At 37.7% G+C, this 14,427-nt stretch overlaps 1 protein-coding gene across 4 annotated transcripts in view; it reads right to left on the reverse strand.

Annotated features, from left to right (window-relative positions):
- Positions 1-1,438: 1,438 nt before the first annotated feature.
- Positions 1,439-14,427, reverse strand: part of LOC126473699 (MTOR-associated protein MEAK7) — a 51,500-nt gene continuing 38,511 nt past the window's right edge. The window contains exons 3-7 of one of the 4 annotated variants that reach the window (XR_007586516.1): positions 10,423-10,975; positions 10,192-10,310; positions 8,652-8,708; positions 7,293-7,492; positions 2,523-2,661 (exon numbers count right to left, since the gene is read on the reverse strand). Coding sequence is in view for 2 of the 4 variants with exons in the window: in XM_050100937.1 (XP_049956894.1) it covers positions 2,374-2,661; positions 8,652-8,708; positions 10,192-10,310; positions 10,423-10,975 (1,017 nt within the window). In the remaining 2 variants the exon portion in view is untranslated. Of the gene's footprint in view, positions 2,662-7,292; positions 7,493-8,651; positions 8,709-10,191; positions 10,311-10,422; positions 10,976-14,427 lie in introns of all 4 variants that reach the window. The other 3 variants (XM_050100937.1, XR_007586517.1, XM_050100938.1) reach the window with 3 other exon arrangements.

Below are 14,427 nucleotides of genomic sequence, written 5' to 3' on the forward strand. Positions count from 1 at the left end.
GTTGTGGCAAAATAAATGGTTTGTAGGAGTTTTAATACACAGCTTGTATATACCATATCATTCAGTAGCAAAGCTGTAATTTAGTGCAATTACTAGTGCATCAAAACTTAATCCGAATAATTTTCAAAATCAGAAAATTTAATGTGACTATGGGAGAAAAGGATTAACTTCGAAGGTAATGTTTAAGTTATTACCTTTAATAGTCCCTTCTTGTAGCACGAAGTTGAAAAATCAAACTTTTGAACATGCTTAAATAAACTGCAGCACTAATCCGAATAATTTTCAAAATCAGAAAATTTAATGTGACTATGGGAGAAAAGGATTAACTTCGAAGGTAATGTTTAAGTTATTACCTTTAATAGTCCCTTCTTGTAGCACGAAGTACTGAATGTCTGAATATCGCACTTTATGAACTAGTTACCACAGAGCTTTATCACCGCACTTCTATAGGGTTAAATGCAAAAAATGTAAGAAGTGAGTTCAGGCGCTGAGCAGTTGGTGGGTACAAATGAGATTTAAAATGCAGCTAACCTTTCAAACAACGCTTCACAAACATTGGGCAGAATTGTTGTGTGTTACAAATGTATTTACAGTCAGCAACTGCAAACACTGCAGTATTCTTTGAAGATTTTTCTTGTCAACAGGGCCACTGGATTTTGTATCACAGTGTAATCACATAATTCATTGTCATCAGTGTGATTCCAGATCATCTTTAAGTATACTTAACCCCAACAAAACATCTTGCGAGATTTCAGTTTCTCACACTAGTGATGGGAATTTGCTATTCGTTATTTTTTTCCATTGACCTCTTGGTTTAGTCCAAATTTTAGAGATGGCTGTGTTTCTTGCTTGTACCCTGCTGGCAGTTTTTTTTCTCAGAAGTGCCATATGTGTGAATGGGAAGTTGTTTGAATTATTCTTTTACTTTGTCAGTAAGGTGCGCACATTTGGACATTATACCAGGGCCTTCATACACACATCGCAGTAACATTGTTACCTATTTCCAATTGATAGGCCAGTGTATTTCGATTTATTCAAAAGTTAAATCATTTGATCCTACAGCTTTGTAGCTCTTACTTTCAGTTTAAATAGTCACTTATAAGTTTTGCTTCTCACATCTTTGATGGAATGAATGTCTGGCCATTTTTTGCACATTTCCAGTTTAAGATACATAACTAACTGAAAGATTCCCGGTTGCAATGTGGCCCTGAGTCCACATTAAACTGTAGACTCTTCTACAATTGTTTGGGAAACTAAGATCAAAGGTTAGAGGAAGGCTGGAGCATACCACCTCCAATAGCAAGCCTAATAAGTACTGTGGTGCTCATACCCCCCTGGTAGAGGACAACTTAATCTTACTAACTAAAAATAAGAAACAATGAAAAGAATCAATTTTTGACAAGGAGCCACTCAGTGAGTAAAAATAAGAAACATCAGGCAGAGTAAATAAATAGCTTTTCTTTATTTTTTAAGAAAGTTTTTCAAGTATAAATATTGACAGTTGTTAATACTTCAGAAATACAATTTTTGTACTAATAAAAAAACCAACTCTAACCCAATTACATTAGCCACCGATTACAGCACCAAACTCTGAAACCACCTAAAAATTTATATAAAATTACAACAACATTATGTTTGCCATCATTTGTGCACTTATCTTCCAGATTCACGCTTTTCCATACACTGAATGTGAGAAACCATTACAAGGTATAAATGCAATTAACTTGTGAAAAAAGATACAAAATCTGAACCACTCAGATTTTAAAAATAATGATTTTACTTGTTTCTAAAGCTTTTCATAGAAAAGGTATTTGTCGGTCTATAATGATGATGGAATGAAACCATGAGAGCTAACTATAAAATTAAAAAATGAATATGAAGACTAGATGAAACAGAAGATATACGACTTACCTACTTCTCAAATAAGAGGGTACGCAGCAGCAAAACGCATATATGCAAACAGTAAGCTGTTACCTTGACAGAACAACATAGTAGACAAGCATTAACTAGCAGTAGAAGGCAAGACATGCAACTGTTGGTAGGATGGAACAGCATAATTACTTTAAAGTCCAAAATTCTTTTCTTACACCATGATTTGGTGTGATTATTCCTTTTCTTCCCAACATTTTTGTAGTACTATTCAACTAGCTTATATAACTATCATGTTAAGAAGAAGCACTTTGAAAAGCTGAAATGTGTCATTGTTGCTGCATTTGTTCCTTTATGGCAGATGATGATAGTAATAATAAAAATACTAAAATTGTTCCATTCCTTCATCACAATAGAATCACATTTCATATGAAAGTAAACTGACAATAATGGTAACTACAGTTTCAGGGTATAAATACAATAGATATTAAACTAGTTTCTGCCTTAGTCTTCTTCAGGCTCACGATAACCATCACTGTACTGTACTTTTCCTGCCATTTCCATAACTGCACGAGCTTCTGTTTGTGTGTCTAGAACACTCCGCCCTTTGGACTCTTCCTCCACTTCTGGTTCTGGGCCTACTCCCCAGGCTTCTACGTGCTCTATTTGAAAGCATTTTTGAGCAGAGAGCATATGATAATTTCTGTAAGTTGTGCATGTTTCACTACAGTGACCACTTCCAAATTCAGCATCAAGCCAAAATCCAAAATAATTATGTTGTCCACCCATTCCCTGAAAAATTAAAAGTAATTTCATAGAAACAAAAAATTGGGATAAGTATTTCTAGTCAGCTAACAGCAACTACATACAGAAATTTAATAAAAATTAGCATTTTGATGTCAAATTTTAAGTGTAACCTTTACAGAGAAAGAATACAACACTAAACTTAGAAGAGCACTGAAAATTTTTTTCACAGTTTGGAGTTTCTAATATATACCACATTGTACGTATTTTAAACTTGGAAAAGAGCTTTGCATATATAGGGAGTGTCTCTAAGAATGGATCTGACATTTGTTGATTCATTATTATAAGATACAGTGCACTGACAAGTAAGCATTGATTTATATTGTGTGCATATTAATCATTCATGAAGTTTTTGTTACAACTTAACTGTGGATTATAACTTTATTTTGAATTAGATTGAATTTGATATGAATCTTATAGAGGACAAACAGATGTTTAAAAACTTTCAACATTCATACAACGTAGGGTTTTAATCATAATGTGCACACAACATTTGTTGAAAATCATTCAACAGCAGTACACTGAAAAGATGTGTAGAAAGTGAAGTTTGTTGTATGTTAAACAAATACATATAACCATGCTGGTCTATCCTTTAAGTGTGGTTTTGACACTAGTAACATTCACTAGAAACTATATATAATTTTACCGTATTTACTCGAATCTAAGCCGCACCTGAAAAATGAGACTCGAAATCAAGGAAAAAAAAATTTCCCGAATCTAAGCCGCAACTGAAATTTGAGACTCGAAATTCATGGGGAGAGAAAGTTTTAGGTCGCACCTCCAAATCGAAACAAAGTTCGTCTAATTGTAACATGAGACACAATTTAGGTCGAATGAATGACGATACAGCTGCAGTAGTTTGGTTCGAGTCGTTAGCTTAGCAGTTACGGTTTACCAGGTAGCCATTGCTACGCGTCACGCGCTCCGTCCGTATTTATACGGATATCCTTCCTTTTTCACGTGCTTCGTCTGGTTTGAATTGATTGCTTATTTTTCTTTGATCTGATAAGCGCCGTTTTCTTTGTTATAGGTGTTTACGTCACTCTAAGCTGAAAATGCATTACTGTACTGTGTCATGCATTGGTTGTCGCATTCTGATAGTGCGTGTTTACGGCCTGTCGCCGCTCGCGGCGTGGCTTGCTTTTGTGCGCGCTACCGCCGCTTACAAATAAAAAATAGAGAGGAATCGTCTCATTAGCGAAACATTTGTTGTTACTTACACTACTGTTTTCTTTGATAATGATCAACTAGAACCAAATAATAGACTGCGTATGATAGATGATGTTCTGAACGAAATTTTAGCGAAAATTTTTCTCCGTTTGAAAATCTTTGCAGGCGTCTTTAGTTCATTACATTCTGCACAGAAATTAGAGTCATCTTAGATTTAAAAATCTAGTCAGTTGCCGTGCTTCATTTCTGACTGTATCACTATCAGGCATAAGAATAATACGAATATAAACATGACATGATATGTATATTTTTCCGCGTTTGCTGTTGTCTCACTCTAGTTTCGTAGTTTATTAGGCAAACGGGATTTAAATGAGATAGTAGCAAACACGAAACAATACATGGCAAAATGTTTATATTCGTATTAATCTTATAGCGAAGAGAATACTGCATGTGATTCACAATTCATAAAAGTTCCTATTAGCAACCATCTCTTCTCACAGGTAGGAAAAAATTCAGAACGTAGAGTTGGCCATATTGACAAACATCCCAAACAGTCTTGCCAGTCGGATTTTCGTAGTACATTGAAATGACTGCTACATTCGAAGATCAACAATACAGAATTTGTATTTACTTCGTTGGATAACGTACCAAAATACAGTGATCGAAACTCTGGGCGGAGGAAAAAGGCTCGTCTTCCACTTTTTTTAAAATTTATTACTGACGCAGAGATTTTGGTGCCAGTATTTATCTTTGTGACTACAAAGCATGCCTGTGTAGCGCTACATATATTCGACGGCAGAAGTTAGTTGTGGCGGCACCCACCAACATTTTTCAGAAATCCCGCTTGCTTTGCACTCGATTCTAAGCCGCAGACGGTTTTTTGGATTACAAAAACCGGAAAAAAAGTGCGGCTTAGATTCGAGTAAATACGGTTAAGTGGGTGGCAATAAATGGCAATAGGGCACAGTAAGAATGAAATCTAGAGTAATGCAGATAGTTTGCACAGAAATGTCTATTACGAAGAGTTGCATGACTAACATATTTCCAATGACAAACGTCTCTTAGTGCACTGCAACCTGTTCAATATGGAGACTGGGCCAACTAGTAACACTATGATAAGGTTGTAATGTATAATTCCCAAATGAGAAACTTTTCTGTATAATAATATTCTTACTTTCAGCACTTTACATGTGTGTCTGATGCATACAGGGTGGAATGTGGTAAATTGCTGATTTGGGAATGAAATAAAAAAAATAATGAACACTTAGAAACTCACATTTTAAATCAGACAATAATGGAAGTTTCTAATTACAAGGTTTAAACAGTGTATCAGGCAAATGTCTACCTTCACAATCCACACATTGCCACAGTCATCTTCTGAAATTCCCATGCACTCTTTCAAACATGTCTTCTGGTATTCTTGCAATGTCAGCCTCAATATTGTTCTTGAGGTCTTCCAGGGAGTTGGGATGGCTGCAATACACCTTTGACTTCAGGTAACCACAGGTGAAAAAAAAATAATCTCATGGGGCCAAGTCTGGTGATTGTACGGACCAGTTGAGATTCCCACCTGAGAGGTAAGCCTTCCAGGAAACATTTGCCTCAAAAAATTCATGGTAATGCCCACTTTGTGTGCAGTGGCACCGTCTTGTCGAAACCGCGTATCCTGTAATTGCATTGCCCTAAAAGCCGGCAGGAAAAGCTCTTGAAGCATAGTGAAGTAATGATTCGAATTCAAAGTTACAGAATGAGTATTTTCCTGGAAAAAGTAAGGCCCAATGATGCCTACTTGTGATATGGCACACCACACAGTGACACAGTCTGAGTGCAGGGGTCTCTGGTGAATTTGCTTGGGGTTCATGTTGCTTCAGTTCCGCATATTATGTTTGTTTACACATCCACTGAGGTGAAACTGTGGCTCATCAGAAAACAACAGATTTGTGTCACAGGGTATGGTTGCAAGCATGTCTTCACAAGATGTTCTTCATGTTACATAATGCCGTACTGACAATTGCTGGACCACACACATTTTATACAGGTGAAAATTGTGTTCATTATGAAGAATCCGGTGGAGAGAACATCTTGAAATGCCAAGATGAAGTGCCCAGATGACACATCCCCTGTTCTGAATGAATTTATCCAATTTTACTGCCGTCCAGGAACATGTCTGAGTGGGAGTATTGCAAATTGCTACCAAAAGCACACAGCACTGCAATAATCGAGCGGGAATTCGAGAAATACACTTCAACACAAAATGAACGCTCCTCACGTGTCCACTGCATTATCACAACTGAACAACAACTGAATACAAACCTCCCGTTGGTCACTAAAAACCATGCCCACTCTCTTTTTTATTCAACCAACATTGCTGCCACAATGTGAATTTTAAAAAAGCAATTTACTGTGCTCCACCCTGTACATTCTATTTTCATGTTTCTTGATAAGTTTTAGTTTTGTGAGGTGCAACAAGTAAATAACATACATGATCATTGAGGTTAATAATTTAACAATAAAAAGATTCTACATTATCCTCTGGAATTATATACTTTCATTGGAATGCAACAATGAATGACAGATTCTCTAGTTATTAACTAAAGGCAGCCACACGTGTAACTGCATGCTTGACAAGCATGCATTGAAATGTGTGTTCACACAAGCTTGCACAAATCCCTTGCAACTCCACGTGTGCTTGTATGAGCATCAGTTTGTTTTCCAGAAATCTCAATGCACTGACTGACACATTTTTTGCTTGTTTAAGAAAACAAACCGAAAGAGGAAATGTGAGTGGACTAAAAAGTGGTTAAAGAAAAAAAGATATTGTCAAGTGAACTTACTCAGTTAACTGAAGATATATTCTTGTGGCTGACATAATTATCTCGGGATGAATGAAGAAACCTATTTCAATCTTCAGTCACTCATTACACCATTTGATTAAAAACCAGACTGTAACACCACATGAAAGGCTAACAGCAACATTGTGATTTCTCATGACCGGAAGGAGTCAGGACCACCTCACACACACACCACAATTTCATCACAAGCACTGTGTGTCATAGTGCCTCACACCTGTCATGCTATCTATGAGGCGTTCAAAAGTAATTTCTTAAACATAAGTGAAACACTTTTTTCAGATCAACTCTTATTTGTAAGTAAATAACAGACAAAATGATGGTTAACATGCAGATTAAATATAACTATAATTTGTCATGAAAAATGCAAGCGAGTTGTTAAAACCCAGATGTTCAACAGTTTGGCAGTAGGCACTATACAGCATACCAAATGCTGCACTAACATCACATATAGTGTGTGTTGGTTTTCTGCCATGCATGAAGCATCATTTATTATTTTTTCTGCTAAAAGTCTGTTTACGGTCAGAAATGTTTCATTTTGGCAGCCAAATTTGCCATAAACTTCATGTTTGTCTTTGAGTATTCACTAATCAAACATACTTCTGAGCCTGTGGCCGAACCATTCTTTTTCGATAGGTTGTCTCTCTTTCGGCCTCACCAGCATTACTTCAGGAGAGACTTTTATATTGGTACTTGGTACACAGGCAATGTCATGTCTCTGATAGCAAATTAATTTGAAGGCCCAGCTTCAACTCTTCCACAGACTGTGCAACACCTACCGGTACTTCAGCAACTTCATTCTGCAAATAAGATGTAGCATTCTTGAATTTCAAAAAGTGTAAACAAACATGTAATACAAAAACACTTTTCATAAATCAGTCTAAAACAATGATGCAGTGTTTTAAATTAGAGTTAAAATTATAATATAAATATTACAATAAATACAGACAATTAAGAAAGAGTGCAGCACTATATATTTAGTAACTATTATAGATTACTATCTGACGTGGGCGGAGCACACGGATGTCGCTGTGTAAAAATCTAAACACACGGATTTTCCTCATATGAAAAAAAGCAATAGTTTTGGATGATACAGTACTCAGAACAATGTGCTATGGGCTCGTGTTCCCACATACATGTAACAAAAGTAACTATGTTCCATACTTTTCGTTACATTCATTATAATGTTCAAATGTAATTTTAGGTAACATTTTTAACAGTAGGATTATTCATTTTTCAGGTTCCTAAAATAGAGCACGACTAGTCCAGTATAGTAAATGATTTTGAAAAGAGGTGCTACAGCTGATGCCAATTATGTATTTATTCTATCTGATTTCAGCACAAATGGCAGAATATCCAATGAAGTAGCGAACACTTCACATATATTTTTGTTTGTGTGTGTGTGTGTGTGTGGGGGGGGGGGGGGGGGGGGGATGCATTTTCTTTGAGGGCTGATATGCTGAAATCGTTCCAATAGAGTGACTAACTGCTTGGAGGGGGAGGGGGGGGGGGGGGGATCTGCAACTACTGATTATGCAGAGCTCAACACATTGAGAACTTTTTTGGAATCTTGACAGCACTTTTAAGATTTTTCAAACCGTTATAAATTTGGAAAGGTTGTTAAAGCAACAGTTGCTTTTATAGTTATGTAATGTCCACCATGGGTGAAACCTATGATCCAAGTAATTCTCTCGATTGTGAGGACACGCAAAACGGCATATTCCTTGATGGAATAACATCAGAGCCTTCCAGTACACTGCCACTACAAAGGTCAACTGCTGGAAATATTCCACTTGATGCTAAACATGTGCAAAACAAGTTCATAAGTACCTTGTAAATGGAGGACAAGTTCCTTGTCAACAAAATGAAAAACAAGTAAAAAACTATATGTATTGAAATGAAGACACATATTATAACTCCTACTGTAACTAAATATTAATGACAACCCAGCTCACTTACCTCTGTTCCTTCTAAATTAGTTGTAGAGAATCTGGGAGTCTTCTGCTCACTGGAAAACTGAAACAAATCTAAATATCATAAAACAGGTTTATAGATTTTGTCAGCCCCTGACTGACTGTTTTACAATTTCTTCTTCTCTCTTCCATAATTTCTTAAAGAATTTGTTGTTTTTATCACAGTTTCTCTTGTTGCTGCAGGACATAATTCTTCACATTTGCCAAGACATATTTCATAAGCAGTATTACTCACTGCTTTATCATGGTGTTCTTTACCTTTTGCATCGCATAAGCATGCTTATAGGTTACAAATTTCTCCAACAATTCACAAATTATATTTCTAAGATCAGACATGGAAACGGAAACATGGTAAGATATTCGCTTAACACATGCTACCACATAACTGGGATTTGATCAAGCACTAGACTGCTTGAATAAGCCTGATGCTTGCGCAGACTGATCCTACATGTGCTCAAACATGCTTGCACAAGCACACTTGTGCATGTGTGCTTGTCAAGCATACAATTACATGTGTGGCCACCTTAAATGGGGAGGTAATAATTTCAAGAGCGTCTGATGATTATTGCAAACAGCTCTGTAACGTACAGTATCACATTTAAAGTTATAAAATATATCAAATTAATATGGGATATACTGTATCATTTGTGCTTATTTGACAATTTACTTCTTCAGCCGGTCAATAAGTTTTCCACTATGAAGCTAAACTAGACTGATAAAAAAGGAGTGGACAATTTCACTCATGTTTTAGGTACTTTCTCCAAGACATGTTTTCCTCTTTTTGAAAGTATGCACTGAAAACTTGCAAATTTACTCTCCTTTAAGGATAATGTCGTTTATAAAACTACAAACAAAGGAAAGTCCAGGCTGGAGTACTAACAGTATTATAAAAAGGATAGATTGCTACTCACTATAAAAGGCTGCTTCACAACACATGCCATTTGTATCCTTCCCTCCACCACCAGCTTTTCTGAATGGGAATCATCCTTACAACACATTCTCTGCTCCCAGCCTCAACCTACAGTAACTTACTATCCCCACACTCCCTGTCCAATAACCTCCTCCTAGTTCACATACTCTCACCCTCACTGTGCACTGCTCTCTGCTAATGCACCCACCACTCTTTTGCTATCTCTGCTCCTCTATCAGGCTACCCCCCTCCTCCTCCCTCCCTCCCTCTCAGCCTCCTGACACTGCACCTGGCATCCCTGTCCTGCCACCTCTAGTCCTTGCACGCTCCACCACAAAGTGCTGATTCTGCTCCCAGGTTATATCATTCTTGTTTAATGCACTTTGGTTGCATTCTGGCTGGAGCGGCTAGGGGCAGCAGTTGTTTGTATGAGGTGTGAATATGTATGCATTATTCTTTTTTGAAGAAGGCTTTGGCATAAAGCTTATATGTAACAGTCTTTTAATCAGCTTGACTGCAACTCAGTGTGTTATCTTCAGGATGAGAAGCAATCTGTCCTTTTCATAATATTGTTGATTTATCTAATTACTACTACAAATACAAATAGGATACTTACTAGACCATTTGGCAAAGTCTGTTGCTGGACATTAAGGTACTGATAATGATCATTGTAGCCCGTAGGCTCAAACCTCTCCATCACTGGCAATATACTGAACAAGAAACTGCTATCGTCACCTGAAATTCGTGTGAGACATTAAACAACTACTGCTTAATGGAAAAGTTTTTAAATCATCATTTGGTGGCACTGTTATAACAATAGAAAAAGAAAAGTGAAGAAATACTTTACCAACATAATTTGGGCTTAGGGTCCAACTGCTGGGTGCAAAACCTCCGAAAACATGCCCATCTCTATCTCTGACAATGACAATTGTAGGTCCCTTGTTCATTATGCAGCCAATAAGTTTTGAGAAACTTTCACCATGCGCAACAGTCGAGAACAGTAGCCTCCACTCACTCTGAAGCTTGGAAGGAAGTCCAGCATTCAAGAAGACAATGCTTGGCCATGACAGTACTGATGGGGACTTATCACTTATGATCCTGTTCCAAAATGGAATTGTGTTGTACCTTTCCATTGTATCTTCGTCTAGAATATTGTATATCTTATTAAAAACTACTTTCTGCAGAATAGTGAACAACAAATTCCATGATGTCACCCAAGTAGTCAAATCCGAAAGAGAGACCTCACTGCACACAGGCAAATCTTTACACAGATGTTTCACTAGTGCCTGGAGCTGATCTGACTGTATAATTATGTTCTGGCCCACTTTCCAAGATTCGAAGCTTCTTGTTTTCTTGCTTCTGTATGTTTCCATATATGATGTAAAAATGTGTTCCACATACTAAAAAGAAAGAAAGTAATAGAATTAGGTCAATTGATGTAAATTTGTAATTGATGTAAATGGTTGTAAATTTATTAATATATTGATTAGTAACAGTCTACTGTGAATTTGTGTAGAAGTGATAACTAAAAGAAGCTGCATCAATGACTGAAACTAGTTCAACAGTGGGATGTTTACTGATGTTGGCCAACCTGCCATTAAAACTAATGGACTGTGACAAGTTTGGATCTTTCTCCCCTTGCAATATAACACCACCAATTGTACAAGCCATGGACAACTCACAGTCTGACTCAGTTAAGAGAGGGAAAACACAGTGTGATGCCTTTAACACACCTAGAATTTCCACGAGTGCCAAACACACTGTGCAGATATTGAGTATCAAACAGCAATTGTGCCACAAGCTGTTATTTACTTAAATGACAATTGCACATCAGGAACATGTCAAAGCACAGATAGACAATAAGAACTAAGTTGTTGGTTGTGTTTTTAGCACCAACACAGTTGCTGAGAAAGTTTAGAAAATGCCCTTTCAGAATTAGTGTGAAACATACTGTGTCTTATAGCCCATTTTAGACATGAAACCCGTATCTAAACATGCGGCTTTAAAAGTTTTCTGAACATCATCATACCCCTCAAGTTATTCTATTTTATATTGTCATATGAAACATGGATATTATGGAACAAACCAATTTTTAAAAGAATTTTGTAGAAATATACTAAGATTAAATCTTGTCTACTAACTTGTACCGCATCTATGGGGGGGACAATGCCTTGCCAAAGTAATAACCATGAGGGCAGATAAGATTGCAGGCCAGGACAGACCTGAGTGGATGAACCACATGAAGTGTGTCCCACAATGCTCCATCTCTCCCGCATCCATTCCCATATTTATTCCCGAATTCCCCAGGTACTCAACTCATAGCGTGATATGATCTATACTGAGGGGTGCATGGCACATGGGAAGATGTATCGCAAATGGAGCCTCAGGGATATCAGGCAAACTCCCAGTGTAATTAGCCTTGCACTGTGTCAGGGCTCCATTGTGTCAATCTAATAATTCCCCAATTCTCATGGGACCAAAATGGAAAACACGGAATAAAATAAAATAAAACAAAAGCTTAGGGACTTGAGACCTCAAACATCCAAGCCTTGGGGTTTAAACTGATGGAAGCTGTTTTGGCAACTGGATCAGGCGACAGACCAGTTCAGTTCATGAAGTGGAAATCATCAGTGAGAAGTTGGACCAAATTAAGTTCAAATAACAGATATCAACTGTAAGACCTCCAAAAACAGACACTCAGTGTGAATGGTACAAACAGACTACTCCTATCTTCTAGACAGGAAACGAGAGAATGTGAGAGGAGTCTCTGTACACTATCTTCCTGGAACTGGAATTTCATGATTCAGAGCAAACAAATAACTACTAAGACCTAGCGGCCAACATACATCCACATCCGACGCATAATTATGCCAATCTCGGTGGTTTTCTTACCTCTTTTAGCATTCAAAATGTTCACCACTTGCAAGCTAGCTGCTGATTACATCATGCCGAACTACATTTTACTTTCCACATACCGCGTTTTGTTCCAGAGAGACTCCCCTCTTTACTTTTGTATAAACCTATGTACTCTATCCATGAAACAGTCTTATACAGGGTGTTACAAAAAGGCACGGCCAAACTTTCAGGAAACATTCCTCACACACAAATAAAGAAAAGATGTTATGTGGACATGTGTCTGGAAATGCTTTCCATGTTAGAGCTCATTTTAGTTTCGTCAGTATGTTCTTCCACATACGCATAATGGAGCATGTTATCATGATTTCATACGGGATACTCTACCTGTGCTGCTAGAACATGTGCCTTTACAAGTACGACACAACATTTGGTTCATGCACGATGGAGCTCCTGCACATTTCAGTCGAAGCGTTCGTACGCTTCTCAACAACAGATTCGGTGACCGATGGATTGGTAGAGGCGGACCAATTCCATGGCCTCCACGCTCTCCTGACCTCAACCCTCTTGACTTTCATTTATGGGGGCATTTGAAAGCTCTTGTCTACGCAACCCCGGTACCAAATGTAGAGACTCTTCGTGCTCGTATTGTGGACGGCTGTGATACAATACTCCATTCTCCAGGGCTGCATCAGCACATCAGGGATTTCATGCGACAGAGGGTCAATGCATGTATCCTCGCTAACGGAGGATATTTTGGACATTTCCTGTAACAAAGTGTTTGAAGTCACGCTGGAACGTTCTGTTGCTGTGTGTTTCCATTCCATGATTAATGTGATTTGAAGAGAAGTAATAAAATGAGCTCTAACATGGAAAGTAAGTGTTTCCGGACACATGTCCACATAACATATTTTCTTTCTTTGTGTGTGAGGAATGTTTCCTGAAAGTTTGGCCATACCTTTTTGTAACACCCTGTATACAAGACTAGCATAGTCACATTATAAAAGACAAAATTTTGAAAAGTACATTCACAAATTAACTCTTGTTAAAAAGTTTTACAGAAAACAAGAACAATTATTCACATGTGATGAAACAAAGAGCATGGTAATGTACATACTGCATCATACAAAAAAGAACAAAGAAGTTACATGAAGCAAATACCATCGATATCTAACAAGTTTTACAGGCAAGGCATTAAAAACACCATATGTAGACGGAATTAGACCATGCTGAGTAAATAAAAGGTAGAAGCACCATGCTGAATGATAAAATGGTGATCAACAACAGCAGAGAGTGTGTGCAAGGAGAGGTTCTGTCCCCACTGCTGTAGAACCTAGTGGTGAATGAACTCCTCGAAGAGTTAAATACTAGAGATTACTTTTGCCAAGGATACATAGATGATTTTGTAATTCTAATACTTTGAAAATTTGCTAGTACCATTAGAACACTGACATAAGTGGACATTGAGCAAAACTGGCGCAGGAAACAGAATTTAAGAGTCAGTCCCAAGGAAACCACTGTAATATCATTTACAATGAAGCATATCTGGGACAGATACTGGACTCTCAAACTCTTCAACAGAACTCTACCAGTAGAGGGGGCAGTTAAGTATTTAGGGACAATTCTGGATGCAAAACTACCACACACAAAGAGTATATGTTGCAAGGCAAAAGGAGATCTTGTGTGCACTAGAAGCGCCTGTGGGAAAGACTGGAGTCAAAGCCCCAGGAGCGTGTACTAGATACATACCACTGCAATAAGACCCAAGATAAGTTGCGGGTCCACAGCACAGGGGGAATGAAGTACAAAGATGGTGGCTACTAAGGAGCTTGGCACAGTGCAGAGATTGGTCAGCTTAGCTGCAGCAGGCATAATTAGCAGCACATCCACTGCTGGGACAGAGACCATGCTGAATGTTCCCTTTTTTTTTTTTTTTTTTTTTTGTTATGGTTTTAGGGCGCAAAACTGCTACGGTCATTAGCGCCCGGTCTGTGACTTA

Source organism: Schistocerca serialis, chromosome 4 (genome assembly GCF_023864345.2).
Source record: "Schistocerca serialis cubense isolate TAMUIC-IGC-003099 chromosome 4, iqSchSeri2.2, whole genome shotgun sequence".
Taxonomy (NCBI): domain Eukaryota; kingdom Metazoa; phylum Arthropoda; class Insecta; order Orthoptera; family Acrididae; genus Schistocerca; species Schistocerca serialis.